The sequence below is a fragment of the Alligator sinensis genome, unplaced genomic scaffold (genome assembly GCF_000455745.1).
Source record: "Alligator sinensis unplaced genomic scaffold, ASM45574v1 scaffold614_1, whole genome shotgun sequence".
NCBI classification, from domain to species: Eukaryota; Metazoa; Chordata; order Crocodylia; family Alligatoridae; genus Alligator; species Alligator sinensis.
The window spans coordinates 13,889-36,743 of NW_005842294.1; the positions used below are offsets into that span (position 1 = coordinate 13,889).

Below are 22,855 nucleotides of genomic sequence, written 5' to 3' on the forward strand. Positions count from 1 at the left end.
ATATAAATAATACAATATATAAAAATAAAAATATATAAATAATAAATAACAAAAAGATATAATAATATAAATATATAATAAAAATATATCATAAAAATATGTAGTATGTATATGTGTGTGTGTGTGTGTTTATGTGAAATACCTGTTGGATTCAAAACCACTTTTTGATGAGTACAGTAGATAAATTTTGCTGGCTCAAGTAGTGTTGTCTGTGGAACAGGCTACAGAGTATGTCAGGAAAATGTATAGCTCTCTGTTTGCCCACCTAAACAGGAAGAAATGAAACATGTATGAAGCTGATGGGATCATTAATAACTTAAGCAATCTGTTTTTCTTGTGGTTTAAAGGTTCTAAGAGTCAGAAACATGTCCTAAGACCAGAGTCTCTTGAAGGGACAGATGAAGAGGACCCAGTTACAGCCTTGGAATGGGACCCTCTGTCGACCGACTACCTTCTTGTTGCTAATTTACATAATGGCATTCGACTTGTAGATTCTGAATCTCTCTCCTGTATCACTACATTTAATTTCCCTAGTGCAGCAGCATCAGTTCAGTGCTTAGCCTGGGTTCCTAGTGCACCTGGAATGTTTATAACTGGAGGTAAGCAGGGGAGGCTGTTATCTTTAACTTGGGATGCCATCCTCAGCTCCATGGTAGCTTTGGCCCGTCTAACTGCCACCCTACTAGTGCGAGCAGAGGAGGTATACTCCTCTTTGGTAATCTCTCCCCGTTTCCACTTTTTATATGCTCCCCTTTTAGTCCACAGGAGGTAAGCATTCTTCAAGATATGCAGTTCTTGAATGATTATAAATATCTCATTCAGTCTCCAAAATTGATTCTTCAAGTTTGATCTTTTCTGTATCTTTGACTTGGATATCCATAGGAACAGAAATTATTTTAACGTACTCTAGGAAAAAATACATAAACCAAGAAAAGGACTGGAAAACCACTCCAGGCAGGTTTAATTTATTTTGTATTGTTCCTTTTCATGAGTACAAATGACCAAAAATTCTCCTATTTAGATTTCAGTTTCAGTAATGTTTTCTTAATAACAAGTAGTTTGCATGAGTTTATCAACATAGACTATAGTTGGCTGAGGATAAGAAGTAAGCATACAATTTCTATGCCATGTCCTGCTGCTGCCATTTTTCCTTCTGCTGTTTTTAGGGTTTTTCTCCATTTTTTTTTCTTCTTTTTTTCTGTCCTTTCAGAAGCATACAGCCCAGGGGAAGTCAGAGTCTAGCTTGAAGGATTGTTGGAGTGATAGTGAGTGTATGAGGGTGAGAGAGTATGTGACAATCTTCATAGATTTACCCACAGGCTATAAATCAGCCAGTGTTAGAACCACTGATTAATAAAGTAACAGTATTGTGAAGATGACTAAACTTATTTGTAATGCTATTTTAACATTATGGATTTGATTCAATGCTATGTTTTTCATTTTTGTTTCTTAGAATATAAATATTGTATTTAGACGAGATTGGTAAATCAAGAAATAAATAAATGGAGAGATTATTTTTTTACATCTCAGATTCTCAGGTCGGTGTATTACGTATTTGGAATGTATCGCGTACAACACCTATAGACAATTTTAAGCTGAAGAAAACAGGGTTCCATGGGTTACATGTGCTCAGTTCTCCTCCAAAAAAAAAGTGTAAGTAAATGTTTTGTTCTCACTGTTTCATAGCCATGAGTACAGATTAAAAGAATATGGGCTCAGCACCTGTTCCAGCTTTAAGGTGTCTAAGGATTTACTGCTGCTAGCCCAGAAAATAGACCTCTTACCTCAGGTGTGTAATTTCATTCTGCCTGATGAGATGAATTTCTCACAGTGGGCAGACCTCTTTCACCAGTACATCCTATTTGATAAATATTGAAGCGGGGAAGAGGAGGATGGAAGGAAGGCCCATCTGCCTTTTTTCAAATTACCTAGTGGCTAAGGCACTTCCCTCCAAATCTGGAGACCAACATCTCCCAGTTTGCCAAGCATACCCCAGCTGTGGGCTATACTAGACTGAGAGCACTTTCCATTCCTCGTATTGAAAATGGAACCCTTTAGTGGAAAGGAATGCACATAATTGAGGTCAGAAGAACATGCAAGATGGAGCCTGACTGCAGTTCTGCAGAAATTATCTGGAAGAGAATGGGAGAAAGTCATGGGGTCTGCTCCTTGCTTCTGCTGTTGTTCCTGTATTTTATCCTATGATTATTTAAAGCAAAATGCTTAAAAAACCATTGGGAGCAGGAAGCAGAAACAAGGGCTCAACCAATCATCATTGGGTGTTGGTATGTTATAGTATGTTTTATGAGAACTACAAAATCCTATATGCACAGTTCCCTTTCTTCTCATTAGCGACCAGAAGGACAGGAAGGAGTGCACCCTCAGCAAGCTTACACATGATACCAAGCTGGGGGGAGTAGTAGGTATAGTGGAGAGTAGGGCTGGGATTCAGAGAGACCTAGATGAATTGGAGGGTTGAACCAAAATAAATCTGTTGATGTTTGATAAGGACAAGTGAAAAGTCCTGCACATAGGAAGGAATAATCCCATGCACGGGCACAGGCTAAAGACTGACTAGCTAAAGCAGCTCTGCAGAAAAAAACTTGGGGGGGTTACAGTGGACAGTAAACTGAAGATGAGCCAACAGTGGACCCTTGTGAAGAAGGCTGACAGCATATTGGGTGGGATTACTAGGAGAATTGCCAGTAGATCGAGCGAAGGGATTCTTCTCCTCTCTTCTGCACTGGTGAGACCACATCTGGAGTACTGTGCCCACTTTCATGCCCCTCACTACAGAAAGGATGTGTACAAATCGGAGAGAGTTCAGTGAAGGGGAACGAAAATGGTTAGGTGGCTGGGACATATGGCTTCTGAGGAGAGGCTGAGGGAACTGGGCTTATTTAGTCTGGAGAAGAGAATGAGGGGGAATTTTAATAGCAGCCTTCAGCTACCTGAAGGTTGGTTCCAAAGAGGATGGAGCAAGACTGTTCTTACTGGTAGCAGATGACGGAGCAAAAAGCAATGGTGTCAAGTTGCAGGAAGAGAAGTTTAGGTTAGATATTAGGAAAAGCTTTCTCACTAGGAGAGTAGTAAAGCACTGGAACAGGCTACATAGAGAGGTTGTAATCTGTCCATCCTTGGAGGTGTTTAGGACCTGGCTAGACAAGCCTTGGCTGGGATGATCTATTTGGGGATCATCCTGCTTTGAGCAGGGGGTTGGACTAGATGACATCTTGAGGTCTCTTCCAACCCTAATTTTCTATGATTCATGAAAACCTTTTTACTGGCCAGTAACTAGTGGTGAAATGAATATTACAAGCTGCGATCTCAAATGATGTGACTGCCATTTGTTATACAAATATGAAAATACAAACAATGGTAATGTTTATCTCCTTTCTTTTATAAAGCACTTTCATCACATTCTCCTACTAAAAATCATCATACATCATCTACCAGTGAAGCTGTTCCACCCCCAACCCTAACTCAAAATCAAGCATTTTCTCTTCCTCCTGGCCATGCTGTTTGCTGTTTCATGGATGGTGGAGTAGGGCTTTATGACATGGGAGCCAAGAAATGGGATTTCCTTAGAGATTTGGTATGTTTCATTAGTCTCTGTAATATTTTGCATTATATAATAATTATTAATGAATATAATATCTTTTAACAACAATAATAAATGTTCAACATGTAACTTACACTTACAGCTAAAATAGCTTCTATTAAAAGAAGGATTGAGGTTCTAGAGCAGGGATGGGCAATTATTCCAGTTGGAAGGCTGCTTAATGAATTTTGGTGAGCTGTTAAGGGCTGCAACAGTAACCTCGCCCCTTGACAGGTGCCCCACCCCATGGTCACCATCTTGGGAACAGAAGTCCCACCCCCTAACCCCTGACCTTTGCCACCAGAAGTCCCTCGCCTTGCCCCTGGAAATACTACTTTTGGGAAGGGTTGCCATCTTGAAACAGAAAAAAACCAAATCATATACTACAAGTCAAACATCTATTATAATGTCTTTTCATTTAATTTAAAAAAAATTGTCCTGATTTATGCGTGTTTGCATAGGCTATATAGAGGTGATTGCAGAATAACTCAAAATAGTCTTACTCTTGTATATTGTGTGTGGGGAATGCATGGGATGTGGTTGGGGGGGTGAGAGTGCATGTATGATGGAGGGGTGTGGGGGAGTATTTGTGAGGGATGTGGCTGTCTGTGGGGTGGTTTGGGTGAGTTGTATATGTGGTGGGGGTTAGGGGGTGTGGGGTTTTGGGGGTATGTGGAGGGATGGGAGGAAACTCCCATATGTCCCCCTCATAGTGCACAGCTCTTACCAGCAGTGGCAGCAGCAGCAGGCGATGGGCCCTTGGGGTGCAAAGTGTCCTGTTCAGCTGCAGTCAGTTCCAGGAGCTGCACTTGGTGGCAAGGAGCGGGGCCAGGCTAGCCCACTTCTATCGCGTGGGACGCAAGTGCAGTTCTGGGGACTTTTACGCCACTGGGGGAAAGCCCCATGCGACGGACCCAGCTGCCTTCCCTGCTCCCTGCCACCATATGTAGCTCATGGGATTATGCGAGAAGTGGCACTGTTTCCCAGTGGAGTCCCATGAGCTGCATTGAGGTGGCAGGGAGCGGGGAAGGCAGTGGTTCCATTGTGTGGGGCTTCCCCCTGGTGGTGTGCAAGTGCCAGGAGCTTCACGTGAGCCCCGTGCAATAGAGGCAGGCCAGCCTGGTTCTGCTCCTTCCTGCCACGTGCAGCTCCCAGATCTGGCTGGAGCTGCGTACCACCAAGCAGCTGCTCCTGCATGGGCCATAAGCACCCATGGGCCCACTGCCTCTTGCTGCTGCCATTGGCGGCGGCAGGGGCTGTGCATCGTGGGCTGAAGCAGGGGGGGGGCCCACACACCCCATCCTCCCTCACACCCCATGTATCCCATCTATACCCTCACATGCACCCTGCCCACCTGAGCTCTGCCCTTCTGCTGCCCTGCTCAGCGCAGGCCCCGGGCTCCGCACTCCCACCAGCCCCAGCCCCATGGTCCATGTTCCCACCTAGCTGCAGCTTCCCTGTCTGGTGCCCAGAGCAAGCACTGCAGCAGGGACACAGGAGGAGTTGCTGGAGGCCAAGGAAGCCAAGCAGGTTTCCCAGTGGCTGCAGCAGTGGTAGCAACAGCCCACCTGGAAGTTGTCAGTACTGGCCAGGGCTGGGCCTGGGGCCAGGGCCCTCCTGTGCAGAAAGGTGGGAGAAAAGCATGCGGACTGGATGGGGTGCAGTTAATTGGTGGGTGCCTGTGGGCCAGATGAAACCACCTGATGGGTTGGATCTGGCCCGCAGGCTGTATTTTGCCCACTTCTGTTCTAGAGACCTTAAACAGCTGTAGAACGCTGAACTTAATTCTTCCCTGCGGTGTTGCTCAGCATTTATGACAGCTTTTATTCCTCTATAATGCAGTTTTTCTTATGATTGAAACACTTCAGCAATTGTTTTATTGGGGAGGCTTCTTAGTTTTAGGTTGTAAATTTCTGATTGGAATGAGAGAGAGCCAGCATGACTGCCACATCCCAAAATAGCCAGTAATCCATTTTTTGTGCTGATGATAAATAAGTAAATAATGCGTTTTGATGTAGGATTCAAGTTAAAAAAGAGAGAATCAGAGTGAAGGAAAAAGACTACCTTCCTGTGTTCTCAGACTTCAGATCTTATCCAGCAATCCAAACATAAGCCACACTTCAGTGACTCTTGTCTGAGGAAGACTAGCAAGATGAGAGCCAATGAATGCATTGTAAATAAAATACAAAATTAAAATTGGTACTGTATCATGTGTAGAGTGATCATAAAGTTCTGGTCTTCCATAGCGCCTGGAGAGGACCAGACAGTAGCATAACTGAAAGGCGACAACCAGATCATCAACCTAGGTGCCACATCTGTTTATGTGTGTATGTGGGTGCAAGGGCACAAAAATAGCCACTGTTGCCCTCAGCACTGCCATAGCTGGTGTTGCCCCATGTGTTGCAACTGTCCTGTTTTGTCTCTGGGACCAGGAGGACAGCAAAAAAGGTCAGGCAGCTCCTGCAGGGGAGCCAGGTTATAACCCACATGATGACTGCATGTCTCTGTCCCTCACCTTGCATGATGTATGTTTAAATAATCACAGGCAAGTATGAGAATCTTTGGAGCAGTTGCGTGCAGTGTGGTGATGGAGCATCTCTACTGAGAAATTTTAGAAATGTCATCCTTAGTTTATGCAGCTGCTAGTATTGTCGCAGTCATGGAAACTGTAGTGTACACATGACACTTGTGTTTTTATTACCTTGCATTAAGCCCAGATTATGCAACACCACAAGTGGAGAATTACACGTTCTGGTAAATTCTAGTGGAAGCTGATCAGTAGTGTAACTGAGGGTGGGCAACCAGGGCATGAGCCCCTGTTGCTGACTGTGTGGGGGGGACCCCAGAATAGAACCCGGGAAAGGCCGGAGTGGTGACAATTGCTTCAATCCCCCTCTACTATGTGACCACAGCTCCTGCATTAACCATCTCTGAACTGCCATCTTAACGATTAAGGCTTTTGCAATCATGTTCCACATACAAGCCAGTAGCAGCTGTGAGAGAGTTATCTGATAGCTGTTGCAGCATCACCTATGGGAGAGGGGGAGTGAAGCTGATGGGGTGACTGCAGTCCTGCTGTCTGGGGCAGAAGTCTCCAGTCCCTGGGTGAGCTTGTGCTGTGGTAAGACTGCACTCCTGTTCTCCTGGGCTCAACATAACAGCTCTCTCTTCCCAGGGCACAGAAATAGCTAGCTACGACTCCGAGAGATTAAGTGTGCATACTTTAGCTTTACCACATCTGGAAAACCCTGGATTCTGGTAGAACTTCACCAACTACAATGTATTTTTAATCTTTTTAATGTTTCATTTAGGAATGAGGATCTGAAGTATAGCTTAAACAAACATTTGATTAAATGTAGGGAAGCTTATTATGTGTATGATTGTTGCATCTATGGTTATACAAAAGGAAGCAGAAATATGAACTGGAAACCAGTAAATAAAAGATTGGAACTCTTGTTAGTTGCTTTTCCAGGCTGCTTGTTGCTTTTTCTGTTTCCTTGTTTCTGGAAAAGATATGAGACTTGGGAACATGTGGAGAGATAAAATAATGCTTTGGAACTGTCTCTGCTTCTTGCTTTTTTTCATTTTTAGTCCACTTTCACAGGAGCATGAGGTCAGCCATTGAGAGCTACACCTGCCAGCTTTCGTGTTTCAGTTTTACCTGATTGCTTTCCATAATGGGGTGTTATTTCACCACAGGGCAAGTAGCACATACGTTTCGGGGGTGGGGGAAGAAAGATAAGAATTAAATTTTGAAATAGAAATAAATAACTTTGTGTTTCAGAAAGGATAAATAATAGCACCTTGGTCATAATAATAGCTGCTCTCCAAAACCAGTTTTTCCTAAGTTACATTTATGCAACTGCATACACAATGACTGAGTTAATCTACCCGTTGTATGGTAGAGATTATGCTTATGTGAGAATTTGACTCATGGTATAAACCAGTGGTGCTTAACCTTTGGGGCTGTAGGATGGAATCAGTGGCCAGTCCAGAGGCTGTATCAGACCCTGTGCACCAGGATCAAGCTCCACACTGCCTCCAGCCAGCCTGTGCGCCCAGATCAGGCCCTGGTCCCCTCCATGTGCCAATCCAGCATGCTATCAGGCCCAGAGGTTCCCTATGGGACCAGAAATTTGGCAGAAGGGGAGCAGCAATTGATGTTACCACTTGCCCACCACCAGTTTCTGGACCCATGGGGACCTCTGAGGGCCAGTTGGCATAGCTCTGGCCTGCAGGCTGGGGGTTGAGCCCCCCTGGTATAAACTATGTATCTGTTGTAAAAAGGTTGGAAAGAATGAGAGGAAAGATCCAGAGACCATTATTAAATATCTCTTATTATTAACTGATTAGCTTTATTGTATGGCTCTGTTGGAGCACTTAATCGGTTTAGAAAGTCATAACACACTGTATTTTAAAGTATTCTATTCAAGTGAAGGTTTGTTGGCTTTTACCATTCTATTTTTTACCATTTTTTTCCAGTGTCTTAAACCTTTGCAACTAATTTGATTTGGCCATAAATACTAAAAGCTAAATTAAATGGTGAAAATTGGTTAAGCTTTTTTTAAAATAAATCTTGAAATAAGTGTTTTAACAGTTTAACAGGCTATATCGTTCTCTAATCTAACCTATTGGCATTTTGTAATCTTAATGCATAATCTGAGCAACATAGCTAAGTAAAAATCCACAAGTAATTGCTTGTAAACTCCTTCATTGAGAACTTGCACATAAAGGTATTGTGAAAACTATAGTAAAGACATAAATATGGCATTAAATCAACAGTACATGTAAGAAAAATACTTTGTTATTAATATGCCAGTATTCATGATTTCCCTATCCTAGGGACATGTTGAGACAATCTTTGACTGCAAATTCAAACCTGATAATCCTGACCTTCTAGCCACAGCGTCCTTTGATGGGACAATAAAAGTATGGGATATCAACACTTTAACAGCAGTTTACACCTCTCCTGGTAATGAAGGAGTCATTTATTCCCTTTCGTGGGCTCCAGGTAAGTGTGTGTAATTTTTAATTTTGAATATTTATTTATATGTTATTGAAATAGTGGGGTTAATTAGCAGCAAAGGAAAAGAAAGTTTTAAGGCAAATATTAAAAAAAATGACTACAAGGATAGTTAAACACAAGTTACTTAAGGAAGGTGTAAAAGCTTCTTTGGGTTTTTAAGACAAACATGTATCTAATTATTTTGGATTCAAGAGATCCTCAGAGCAGAGTGAGGGGGGACTACATGACCTCTTGAGGTCCTTTACAGCCTTACCTCGGTTTGATTTCTATGATTAGAAGTCATTTTCTTGCACAAAAGGGTATTGAGCTGATGAATTCAAATTCTTATGTAATTCCTTCATCTTCTCTTGTGGTGCTGCCAACCATCTGTGAGTGACAAATCCTGTCCAGTTTATGGCACCTGCAAAAGATCCTGATCTGACCACAGAAAAGCTTTCCTGTTGCTTCAAGGCCTGGGGTGAAGGGATTTATTTGCCTAGCCCATGTCAGACTTCCCAAGAGCAGACATAGCTATTACAACTTGGCAGTTTAAAGATTTTACTAAAGGGTCATTTCAGTACTTCTTATATAGGTAAAACAGCCACTGAAATAAGCTGAAGTTTTGTCCACTAGAGGTACTAAGGAGAGATAGTTAGCTGTTTTAGTCAGTAGTCAGTCAAAAGGTAGGGTAGATGTGCACTTTTATAGACTAAATAAGATATATACATGGATGGAGATATAAGCTCTAATATCTATCCAGTAATTTAGAGTTCTTAAGTAAGCTAAAGTACTCAAATTAAGCAGCCCATTTCAGATAGCGTAAACCAGGGGTTTTCAACCTTTTTGGATCAGTATATCCCTGGTGGTCAGATGTGGAGTGGCGGGTGGGGTGTGGCGCACAGCCAAACAAGGAGTATTCTCCGCGCAACACCCCCCCGTTCCAGCTGGGTGGGCTGCGCCTGCGTGGGATGGTACATGGCGGCATCTGTGCCCACCCACCCGTGCATACCCCCTAGAGCCTTCTCAAGTACCCCTGGCATAAGCCATCCCATTGTAGAGTTTAGTAGAGATAAAAGCTGTATTAAAAAGTAGTTAGAATTTTTTTTATATTTTGGAATGAACCATGGGGTCAGTGCTCCATAGGGCCGCTCCATACGATAAAATGAACTCTGCCGTAAATCTGTAGACCTTTAGAAGGGTGGGACTGGCAGCACTACCATACTTTAATACTTACATTTTCAATGTGTTTATTCCAGCTTAGTCTTTTATTAAATCTTGTGGTATTTAAATGAGGACACCACCTCTAATTTATTTTTCTGTGAAAACCATAGTTGTTCCTTCCTTTTGTTCCCAAAAACTAATACCTTGGGTTTAACAGTGTTGATTTCCAAGCCATTTCAGAGACAATACTTTTGAAAAGCATAGAATAACCTTTGGAGACATACCTAGGCTTTTGACATTAATGGTGCGTCATTTGTATAAAACAAGACGGGGATAGAATCATTCAGTGTTGTGGGTGCATGGAACTGATTTCCTGTTGGCACATGTTTTAGATTATTCAGGAATAGATTGAAAAGTAGAGAACAAGCAAACATCCTTGCCATTCTCCTGTCTTCATTGGAAAACTCCTGGACAGGGCACCACGAACCTCATAACTCACCCTAGATGCTGTATTTGAATAGCAAGCAATGATTAATTGTACAAGAGCTTTGTTAATTGATGTTACTACCAGTGTAGCCCTGTGGGATTAGGCCAACTCTCAGGATCTCAATATTGCACTGTTAGACAGGAGGGTGTGACACAATTGCACATATACAAACACACAAATCAATTAGGTGCATACACACACACACACACACACACTACCAGCTCAGGCACATACACATCCAAAGCAACCTAGGCTCATGCATACCTATCACCAATTCAAGCACATACACCATACACCCCAAAAGTTAGACATAGATCACTAATTTGTATATCATGCACACAATGCCCCCCCACACACACACCCCACCTACACATACACACAAGTAAGTTCCTAAGTTGGATGGTACAGTGTGTATGTGTGTGCTTGGGGTACCTGGGATACTTGGGGGAAGGTTCAGGTGAGAGAGAGAGTTAAAGTGTAGGGAGTAAAAGTTGCCAGAACCGGGATTAGAACCAGTGGACTAGAGAGAAACTGGCTGAGAAACTGAGGCTTGGGTTTACTTAGGGTAGACTGGGGCTGGAAACTGAGGCAGACAGCTGAGATATTGGGGGCAGATAAGTGGTGGCAAGGAGGAGACAGCCAGGAAAGAAACTGAGGCAGAAACCTGGTTGCTCAGGGGAAAAGGCAGTGGGGATAAGACAGTGGCAAAGAAACGGGGTTTGGAGGTAGAGAGGAGCTCAGGACAGGTGTTGAAGGTGGCAGTGAGCCAGAAGCAGGAGTTACTGGTGCGCACACACGTATGCGCGCACGGAGAAAGAGACTCAGTGGAAGGGCTGGAGTCCAGGTAGGGAAGAGAAGCAGAGTCCAAGTCCTTGGTTGAAGAGGGGGTGGGGGGTGTTACCCCAGTGACAGGAGGCATGCCCAGGCAAGGGTCAGCCCTTGGTGTACTGAGCATGTGTGCTCTATGTAGGGATGTGCAGTTTTGGGTGTCTGTAATGGTGGGGTACCATGGTAGAGTTGCTGGTTCTGCAGAGTCTTTTGTCTTTCAAATGCTGGTCTTGTCTCTGTTCCTGGGTGAGGTCTGTGGTTCCTGGATGAATCAATGCGAGGTGATGGCCCAGTTGTTACAGGCCATTCAGTAGAGGCCTGCTACCATTGTATTTCAGTCATTCCCAATCACTCTTATTTATCCGGGAACCAATTTACATGGGAGGGGTACGTGACTTATCCAGTTGCAACACAGGGGATGCCCGGGCAGAGGACACAAGATGGAGACTTGACATACAAAATGGAAACTTGACATTACTTTGGCTCACTTACAAACACAGGCCTAAACCATACAATATCCATATGAAACAATAAAAATCAATATGAAAATGATAATAATACAATATACAACAGTAAAAATCAATACAAACCTAATAATAATACAATATAAAACAGTGGATATCCAAAACCAAAAACTTGCTACCAAAATACAAATGTTAAAGCTAATCCTAAGTCTGAGCTCGCTTATGCTTGTCTGTAGGGAATAGAGAGGGAGAGAAAGAAAAGCCAGAAATAATTGGGGAAGGGAAGAGAGAGAGAGAGAGAGAGAGAGAGAGAGAGAGAGAGTGTGTGTGTGTGTGTGTGTGTGTGTGTAAAACTGGGGGTTTTGCTACACCAGTTTCTTCCAGTATTTTAACCAGTCTATAGGACGGCTGGGCAATTATTTCAGCCAGCTGGCCACTTAATGAGTCTTGGTGAGCTGTCGAGGGCCTCACACACACAAATTTTCAAAAGATGCCACTTTAACAAATTATAGATAAAAAATATTCTCAGCTAAAAAATCAAGCATCTACTGTAACATGTTTTTTTGAGTAGTGTATATAGAAATAATTGCATAATAGCTCCAAATAAAGTCTTATTGTATATATGGCAGGGGTGTAGAGTGGTGTGGGGGGGTAGGTATGTGCTGGGGCTGCCTACACGTTAGATCCTGGGAAGCAGCCACAGGTGGGTGGGTGGGAGGAGAAAGGTGGGCAGGAGCCGTATGCAGCAGAGCTCTCCTCGGTGGTGTGGTACAGATGTGATTTCTGCCTTTCCCCCACATCCAGCCTGCTGCTGTCCACATGGTGCTTCACATGGGACTGAGACCTACCCACTCCCTCCTGGGGCAGCCTACCCTGCGCCTGCCAACAGCCCTGCCCTGGCCCTGGCTTTAGCCAGTGTGCACAGCTTCCTGGCAGGGTTGCTCCCGTTGCTGCCTGAGTACTGCTTGGCTCCTCCCTCCTCCAGCAGCTCTTAACTCTTCCTTTTTCTTCTGCTGCCCCTGCTGCACCTCTTCGGCCGCCTTCCACCCACTTGGCCACCTACAAGTGCCTGCTCATCCTGTCAGGTGGGTGGAGTAGATGGAAGGCGGCTGGCATCTGGAGCTGGAGCCAGGGCCCCGTGTGCTGGTGCAGGAGCTGCCCGGCTGCAGCTTTCCCTGCAATCTGGCTGGGTATGTGGTGCCTGGTACATGTCCCCACAGCCACTACTGCTTCCCTCTGCTACCTGCTGCTTGGAGTGGTGCAGCACTGGCAGGAGGAGGAGAAGCAGCTGGAGGTAGGGGGAGATGAGCTGTACCCGGGCAGCTGCAGCAGCAGCCAGAGCAACCCTGCCAGGAAGTTGATCATGCTGGCTGGGGCAGGGGTCAGGGTGGTGCCATCGGTGGGTGGGAGTGCGGCATCATGCAGAATGCCGCAGGGGAGCCACAGGCCAGATACAATCAATTGGCTCTGGCCCACGGGCCATAGTTTTCCCACCCCTAGTCTATGGAGTCAAAAACTCTCTTGAGATCTATGAAGGCTAAATATACATGATTGTGTATATTTCATATATTTTGATGCCAAATAATACAACACTAAGCAGTGGTGCATGCAAGAATAGCTTTCTCTGAAACTGGCCTGCTCTTCTCCCAGAATTTTCTGTGTATATAGATGAGAGAGTCTCCCAAATATTTTGGCTGGAATACACATAAGAGATCTTGCAACATACCATTTCATTAGTCTTATCACCATTTTAAAAGATTGGGACTACTATGTCTTGGGACTGTGAGATTGAGACACATTTAACTGACAAAATTTCCTTCAGCAAATAGTCTCACTTCCCTCACCAGGTGCATGAGAGTTGTTAAATTTTATTTTAAAGAATGAAACATGCATTTCTCCAGGAATTTGTGCATTGGGGATTAAGCTAAACTGTTTTGTCCCTTTGACTAGAATCTGCCAAAAACATCTATTATTTTTATTTCTCCCTGTGGCTAGCAGTTCCTACAGTTCCTCTTTTAATACTGTCTTCTTTCCAGCTTTCTATAATTTAAATTAATCTTTTTCATCTGTTGGAAACTGGCACAATCACTTTTAGACTTGTCCTTCAGGGCTTCTATTAAGGAGCATTTAGTATTTAGCTGTCTTTATCAACAATTACATAAGGGAAATGAATTAACACACTCTCTCTTCCTGTTATCCCTTTGTTAATATTTATGCATGTTGCTTACTCCTCTTGCTAATCACCTTGCTGCCTGAAAATTCTGACCATATACATATGGGAGCTTCCCATTATGGATTCTTTCTGGGTTCTTTTAAAGTTAGGATTCATTATGTTGGAGTGTCATTCAAATTGAGCTCATGGGGCAGGGGGGAGATCATATGTTTTTGATCTTTTGTAATTTCGATATTGAGTATCAGGCAAGAGTTCACTAAAATTAATTGGAAGATTGTCTACCAAATCCCCTAGCACCTAAACTTTGCCTATTCTTTATTCTTAAGCTTTATTCCCTACCACTTAAGCTTTGCCTATTCTTGACAACATCTGCTTACATCTCCCACCCCTGACGGCATCTCTGTGCTCCACCTCATAGGCCCCCTCTACACGTCTAGGTAAAGGCGTGATGAGTTCTAATGCGTGTTTTGCACAATTGTGCCTCCTGTCATGCCACATGTGCATGGCAGGAAGCATGATTACGGGATTACACGTTAGATCCCATCGTGCCTTATTGCTGGCATCTCAAACTCCCCCTGCGCTGGCAAGAAGCAAGCTCCTGTGGCTGGGAGCCCCATATACTCCAGTTAAGGGGCTCCCAGCTGCGAAGGCACCTCATGCGCCCCTGGGACAGAAGGATCCCCCCTGCAGTGATCCTCCCACCCCAGGGTTTTCACAGACTCCTGGAGTGGCGGGGGAGGATCACTGATAGGCACACTTCAGGGACCCAGCTTTAAAAAAGTTACTACCCCATTGTCATTACATCTGTCCTCCCTGTGTCCAGCTGCAAGAGTTAGTGCTCATCCTGCTGTGTCTTGTTGTGCAGGCAACTTTAAAAGAAAATGTTTTAATCTCTAATTATCAGATTTTGTGACCATTTATAGAAAGCTAAAAGCACAGTGAACTGTTATCCTATGCAACATCTAGTCCTTTTGTTGCATTCAGTAGTAGGTACTTGGGAAGGGATTTGTGAACATGTATGCAAATAGTCAGTGTCTACCTCACACAGTGTTCCCAGAATCGGAAGGGAGGACAGAGAACGAGGCTTTTCCTAGAACTGCTGCTTTTCACTGGGTGCCAAATGCTGGGTTTAGCCTGTGAAGATTCACTCTTAATTTGCCCTTGTTGTCACATGGCTATATATTCTTTTACATTTTAATACAAGAATTTAATATGACACTTTAAAATGCCTCTGTGACATTGCAGTATGATATCTCATAAATGTCTGTTCTTAAAGGGGATTTGAATTGCATAGCTGGCGCGACATCCAGAAATGGTGGTTTTATCTGGGATGTTCCAAAAGGGAAAATGATAACCCGGTTCAGTGAGGTAAGAAAGTTTTGGTTTGGTCTTTTAAATATAAGTTATTGGCTCCCTCTAGTGATAGTATAGATACATATGGTTCAGTATTTGCATTTATTAAGGAGGTATATAAACTAAATTTACATTAAGCATATTGTATTCTTATCTCTTACCTCTAGAGCAGGTATTCTTCATTTCTCAAACTGCTTTGGCAGGAGGAGGATGAAGTACCAGATGGGCTCTGAAATGTCATTAATTGACTTAGAGAGGTTTCAGAAGTATAACAGATTCTTCCATTTCAGACATGTGCATGCACATGGCATAACCTCAAAATTTGAATATAAAAATTTAAGATGGTGTTGCAGCTGTCTACTCTCAAACACAAGGTGCAGGCTCAATTTTCAGTTCTGATGTTGGAATCTATATCAGCAATGCAGTATTGGTAGTGCTGTGTTAAGTCAGGCATTCAGAATATGTACATATACCCATTTTATATTCTGCATTTGCATTACCAAGAAACTTCACAGAAGCCAGTGAAAATCCTGAAACACTGGTGTTTTGTGTTCCTGTCATAAAGTCAAGTTTAATAAACTAGATGCAGCACTGTGCGTTAACTTCAATTTCCAAGTGATGTCAGTTTGGCCCTGAGTAGACTTGGGTAGGACACACTACAGTAATCTAATCTTGAGGTGACAAAAACATGGTTAATTGTAACAAACTGCATCAGAAACAAAAGGGTGGGATCTCAGCAGACATGGATGGAAAAAGAAGCATCCTGGTCATAGCTTCTACTCAGGCAACCAGGATCCAGTTCACCAAAAAGTAATGCCTGCATTACAAATCTGTAAATTACAGTAAGTTATCAGCCAGATGCACATTCCACCAGTTTTTCTAAATGCTTTTCTCAGCCCACTAACTTTCTTGGCATTGTCCAAGGTAGATTTATGATAGCCCTAATGGAAGTTGCAAGTTTATGTAAACACAAAGGACTCAATCTTATACACACCTAAATGGCACATATTCATCTATGTAACTGGTTTTTGGCACTTGTTCACATTTTAGCATTTTGTTTTGCCCTAGGTCTTTTGCATAAGACGTATCCAGCTTTATGCACGTACCTGGGCAATACCGTTTCACCAGGCAGCTGCCTGAATGGAACTCAGGCCTACTGAGCATGCTCCAGAGTACATATAAATTACCATGCACAGAGCTGCATGCAATCTCAGGCTGTGTGGAAATGCCGAAAAAAGCTGTAGATGTGCAAAAAAAAGTGAAAATGGGTTTGGCCTAAATGTTAATTCTTCAGCTGTGCTCAGTTGTGGCTCCCTGAACCCAGGTACCAGCTGTGTCTTCATTATAAAAGCAGAGCAGGTAGGGAATACTGTTTTGAAGTAGCACTCTTGCCATGCCTCCTTCATGGTCAGTTTGGCTAAATTGAAGGCTTCTTAGTAGGAAAAAATACAATGTTCACTGCACTTGGAGCAAAAGAGAAATTCTACTAGGAAAACAAAGTACCACAGAGAAGTCAGTAGATAAGAGAAAAAGGGGTGAATTATTTCTTATTGATAGGTATTTTGCATTTTTTGAAGCATGGAAAGAATGGAATCTTCTGCATTGCCTGGAGTCATAAAGATTCCAAAAGAATAGCGACCTGCAGTGGTGATGGATATTGGTAAGTGCCATGTTGAAAATAGTCCATCTCTTGAGCAAGTAAACTTTGATAGCACCATAAATCCATATTTAAGCTACTGATATAAATAACCATTGTATGTGTTTTGGTTTATGTGTATTACTGTAAAGCCCTGTAGCACTGTAGTAGTATTTGCAGTCATTATGCCATTTTCTAAGAAAAGTGCAGTATTGTTTGTTTATGTTAGGAATATGTGTGTTATTGCCTGAATTACAGATAGGCAGGAGCTGGTATGGAATTCTGGTGTAATGTTCTAGTTGTGGAGAGACAAAAAATATGTCCTATAGGACATACTCTTTCTGTGGCATTTCCAAGGGCCCTGGCAGATGTTATGCTTAAGGTGTGATTAACCAGTTCAAAACATCTTAAAGTATAACCTGGCCACATCTTCAGGCAATTAATGGCACAACAGAAAGTGAAATCAGCCACAAAATTATTACACATTGTTACGTTTTTTTGTGAAATAATTTTGTAGTTGGATTCCATCTCGCCTTAAAATGAATGTGTGCCAGGGTGAACCATTCCAGGGCTTGAATGGGCACCTTTGCATTCCCTGTGAGCTGCTGATCATTGGCTGACTCCAGAACAACCTGGGGTTTGATGGTGCTGATGATCAGCTGATTTTTGACTGGGAATGACAGTACTGCAACCAGTTCAAGCTCCAATGCTGTCCCAATGATCCAACAATCAGATGGTCATCAGACAGCTTCAGGAGCGCTTGAACCGGCTCAGTAGGTCCCTAAAGTCAGCTGACAATCAGCTGATTGTTGAGCAACTTCCCTGGTGAGAGGGACTCTGGGATCATGATCCCAGTCTACCCCTGCAGGAGATTTCCCCACTGCATAGGTCTGCAAGCAAGAGGTCTCCCCTATGGGAGCTCTCCTCTCCCAGCTTGCAAATATGCCTCCCTTGTTGGGCTGTACATATGCATAGTGGGGTAATCCTGCAGAGAACAGGACCCACTGTTGGAGTTTTCGCTCTCCATTTGCAGATGTGCACTGGGGAAATCCCTTGGAGAAGGAATCCCCCATCACGTTTTACTGCCGTGGTCTGACATGGGTGCGTGTCTCTAATTGGGGAAACTCCCACTTGCAGGCATGTGCCACATGTCAGGGTGAAGCCCTGAACTTCCTCTCTTACCTAGATGTGCCCTGAGGACCCTGGGGATGCATCTAGGTAAACAGGGAAAGTAAGGCAGACACTTCCAAGGTTTGAGGGGCCAGATTCTTCCCAAGAATTCCTGGGGTGTGCAGGACTGGGCACCTCAAGCCTGTGGAGCCCCTGCCCCTGATGACTGGAGAGCATGGGCAACTTTGGGCTGCCCACTCTCCCCTGTCATAAATAAACAAGTGTCAGCCACAATAAAGCAGCTCAGTTTATCACTGCTTTCTGTTTTTGCCATAAATTTGAGCATTCATGTTGTGGCAGAAGCTAGGGACATCTGTCTGTTTTCATTTTGTGCTGCCATAAAAAAAAATTATGGTAGCACAAAGGTGATATCTTTTTCCACCCTCAGAGACCAAACCAAACAGATTTAACAAGGGAGTATGAGCATGTGCAGTTAAAGTGGAAGCATTTTCCTAATGCAGTTCCCAAACTGTGATCTGAGATGCCATGGTAAATGGTCAGCAGGTCACACCAGCTTCCCCCTGAATAACCTCAAAAGTTTGAAGATCAGCCAATGTGATGGCCTGAGAAATGTTGAAGGCTAACAGTGGTCCACTGGTTTTAGAAGCCATCCACCTAACATATTGATGGTGGCATGGCTGTTTCATCTCTTGAAAGGACAGTTAAATAAATGTATGTCAAAAAGGAGGAGCCCAAGTCCATTTAACTTTTAAATTGGAGGCTCAACTTCATTATCCAAGGCACATTTATTTTTCCCAATTCTCCTACCTGTAAGAAGAGAGAGAGATATTGAAGAGATAGACAATACTCATATCTTTATTTGTTAAGAACTCGTATCTTTCATTATTAAAAATAGTAGATTTAATTAATGGACTAAGGTAGTGGAAATGTTAACATAATGGTTAGGCAGTAAAGGCAGTATTTGAATTCTTACTGCTACAACAAAGATTATCATGTTCTAGTCTGACTGTTTTCAAAATCTGGAAAAGTGAAGTTCAGTACTAAATATTTTAATAGTTTATATATCAGGACATTTCAAAATGTATTAGTTTGTACTTGTCTTTTCCTATCTATCCACCCTCAACCCTAACAAAAAGGTATAACTTTTAAAGAACATTTTGCTATATATAAATCAAAATTCATTGTTCTAAAACCCAGAAGCCCAGTTTGTACCTTTAAGTTCCTGCCATGAGCAAAATTATCCTTGAGTAAGGGCAGTGTGGAAACCTTGAGAGGCATAAGTCCACTTTTTGAAATCTCCCCAGGGAAAATCTAACATTTCTAAGAGTATGAACTCTAAGGATTTGGAGAAACAGAGGGGCTATAGTTATAGTCAGTCCTTTAACTATGAGGCTGCAGCAATAGGAAGCCTTCTTATGTTTCTCCTTCATGATGTACCTTCGCAATCTGACTTCTTATGTTGATGACCAGGCACATGTAAAATCAGATTTTGACCTCTGGAAAATCCTACTCAGACTGCTAATTTTTTCTCCTATTACTGTGTTGTAATTGATTTCAGTATTATTCGAACCATTGATGGCAGAGTTCTTCACAAGTACAAACATCCAGCTGCAGTTTTTGGCTGTGATTGGAGTCAAAACAATAAGTGAGTAAAATTTAAATTTCATGGATTAATTATATCTAAAATTTAAATGAATAACCAAAAAGAGAACTAAGCCAAAAGTGGCTATCTAAAAAAAAAAAAATAGTGTCACTGCATTGATACAGTTTTTATGAAGTCAGATACTCCTGAGAACATACTATAAAAGACCAGTTTACTACTCCTTATTGTAAAAATATTGCTTTTTAATACAAGCTGTTCTGTCATACTTGAGGTACAATTCCTCATTAAAATCAGTGACTGAAAAATACTTTTCAATGTCAATCTTGGGTCTAAATGGGCCAGTTTAGATCCTTTTTTCTTATTATGTGCCAGTAGATACAAAATCTGCTGGCCACATTCTGCCTTCATAGAAGGTAGTGGGTTGGTACATGTATAATTTATTACAAACAGGATTTGGTCTAAAGATCTTGTATTGCATGATGATGATGCATAAGAAGACCTCAGCTTGACACTTGGGTTCCAGGGTGAATCTGTAGATCTGGGAACTTCAATTCTTTTTACTTAAAAACTGAGAAAATATCACTTTAAATTCAGCATGACAATAAATACAGACTTGCGCAATTCCATTCTTAAGGATTGTTTTTTTGGAATAAACCTACACTTTGTTTTTAGGTGAAGTTTGACAAAAGCCTGTGACATGGCTTTCAGAACAGGAGAATCCTCAGTGCTGTGAGAAACCCCCGGTGACCCTGTGGTTATATGGCAGGGAAGGGTGGCACCTTAAAAATCTTGTTTAGAGAGGCATAAGCTTTTGTAGACCACAGTCTACTTCGTCAGGTGGTACGACTGGACTTGCAGAGAATAGGGGTACTAAAAGAAAGGACAGGGGAAAGGAAAGGAAAGGAAAGGATAGGGGAGGGGCATTGCTGAGAGAGGAGAAGGTAAGGGACATAAGGATTATAGCAAGTAGCCCAGGCAATAGGATAAGAATCCAGAATTGCTGTTGAGACTGTCCGTAATGCAGTCCAGTCGGTGGATGATTTCTTGTTCCACAATGTCACGTGCCCCTCTGCTGTCCACATAGGACTAACCTCCCCCCATCTGTCCACTGTGAAAGAATGAATGGGTATTGATCTGACATCACTGTCAGAAAGAAAGAAAAAGAAGCCTTTGACAGAACATTTTAACCTCCCCAGATGTTTCTGCACTGGTCTCCGAGAACCTGTTCTTAAACAGTAACACTTTAAAAATTGACCTGAACATGAATTGTGATAAGTGTGGTCTCAACAGAGACTCTGGATTCATATTCTGTTACCTGGACTGATCTTTATAAACCTTATGTCCTTCAGTGGTTTAACTGCTTTATCTTTTTAGATTTCTTCAACCTACCTTCTTTACCTCTTTCAGAAGTGCTTCCTCTTTTCCTCCCCTTTACCCTGTCTTTTATATTTTGACTTTATTTCTTTCTGTTTAGTACCCCCGCTCTCTGCAAATCCATTTATAGCATCTGACAAAGTAGGCTTTAGCCTACGAAAGCACCTGCCTCTCTGACGAAGTTAGTTCAGGGATGTCAAACATATGGCCCACAGGCTGGATCTGGCTTGCACAGCTGCTCGGTCCAAATTGCTGAGCTACCAGCAGGCCATTGGAATTTGGGGGTCATGGTTGTAGGCTATGGTGTGCCACAGAATCTGGGGCTCTTAGGCCTGGTAGACACAGTGATTGGTGGCAGGAAGGTAACCAAGGACTGAGAAAGCCATGGCCATCCTTAGGCTACCTCACCCATCACTACTGCTGCACCTCCAGTTTTGGCTCTATTGCTGTCCCATGCTGGAGCTGCCACTACCACTGCCACTGTATGCTCCATGCTGGAGCTAGAGCTGCCAGGGCACAGGGCACACTGCAGCATCAGCTTCAGCTCCAGCATTGGGCACAAAGAGGGAGCTGAAGCTATGCCTCATGCCCTGAGTTGGAGCCAGAGCTGTCACTGCCACATACCCCAGGCTGGATCTGCAAGGTGAGTTGACACCCCTCTGTTAGTCTGTAAGGTGTCCTGTCCTGCCTTCTGTCCAAGCTAACATTAACTACCTATCTCTACGTGGGGTCATTTATTACATTGATAGTACTCTGTGGGCATATCTACACATCGCCCTGCAGCAACATAGGGACTCACTATGTCGCTGTACAGCACACTATGGTGACATAGTGATTATGTGGGTCTACACATGATCGGCAGCTACGTTGCCATAATGATGCGCTGCCCCGTTATAGCAGGCCACTTTGGCAATAACGCAACAAAATCTAACCATGCACTGTGCGCATGGCACAGTACAGGCAGTTACTGCACTCTGCTTTAGTACTTCCAAAAGTAAGTACTTAAGCATGGTGCCGTGACAATGTCGTCATATGGCAATGTATAAATGCACCCTGTGATGACCTATGGTATAGTCTAGCACTGAGGCTGAATTTATTCTTGTATCTGAAAAAGATAATTCTTTTAAAAAGTGTACTTAATGTTTCCTCTTAAAATAAAACCTCGTTTATGAGCAAACACAACATTGTTTATGAGTTAACAGTGAAATTGCATTAATATTTAATTCCCATACTTCAGAACAAAACATTTACTTCCCATTAAGGAAGTTTAAGTTCTGTAAAATAATTGAACACATGTGAAAGAGAGTTCACATTTGATTTAATCAAAGAGAAGATAATATATGGAAGGTTCAGTATTGCTAAAGTGAAGTGATAGAGGCGATAGGTCAGAAGTGCTGACTAGCAAAAACATTAATTTGAATTAAAACATTAACATTAATTCTACTAACTTTACCAATACTAATATTAAAATATCTATCAGAAATTGTACCAAAACTCAATTATTAGTTAAAAAAAAAATAATAATAATAATTAAAAAAAAAGATAATAGCAAAAAAGAGTGATTTTTTTTTTTAAATGTAAATTCTGGAATGCTAAAAATTGGCTATAGGGAGATTAAAAACAAGAAATCTCTAATGTCTTTCCTAAGCACTTAAAAATTAAATTCTATTTGGAAAACTGATCATTGTATCAAATTGAAGGTGATGAATAGGAAGAAGGTTGACCCTCCTTCCACACAGTATGGCTGCTGCCTCTCTCTCTAGTTCCTTGTGGCTTCTTCTGAGAGGGGCCCACTAGGTCTATAAAGAAGCAGGAGTGTCTGCTGCTTTCTGGTCCCTTCATGTGCCACTAGCACGTAATTTCCTCTCCTCCTTATAGATGAGTCAAGTCACACTTCACCTTCTACACAGAAGTAAATTCAGGAATATGGGTTTCAAAGGTGATTGCAGTCTCAGGGATAGATTTCTCAATTTCTGCAGTCAGTGCTCTAGAAGAATCAAAAATTGCCCAGATAAGACGAACATGAATACTGTCAGGTA

General features: G+C 42.6%; 1 protein-coding gene across 1 annotated transcript in view; it reads left to right on the forward strand.

Moving 5' to 3' along the window:
* WDR17 (WD repeat domain 17) overlaps nt 1-22,855 on the forward strand; it is a 70,526-nt gene that overhangs the window by 11,872 nt on the left and 35,799 nt on the right. The window contains exons 5-12 of the mRNA XM_025209550.1: nt 348-599; nt 883-954; nt 1,531-1,653; nt 3,408-3,595; nt 8,444-8,612; nt 14,996-15,087; nt 16,650-16,732; nt 19,398-19,484. Of these exons, the coding sequence (XP_025065335.1) occupies nt 348-599; nt 883-954; nt 1,531-1,653; nt 3,408-3,595; nt 8,444-8,612; nt 14,996-15,087; nt 16,650-16,732; nt 19,398-19,484 (1,066 nt within the window). The remainder of the gene's footprint in view (nt 1-347; nt 600-882; nt 955-1,530; nt 1,654-3,407; nt 3,596-8,443; nt 8,613-14,995; nt 15,088-16,649; nt 16,733-19,397; nt 19,485-22,855) is intronic.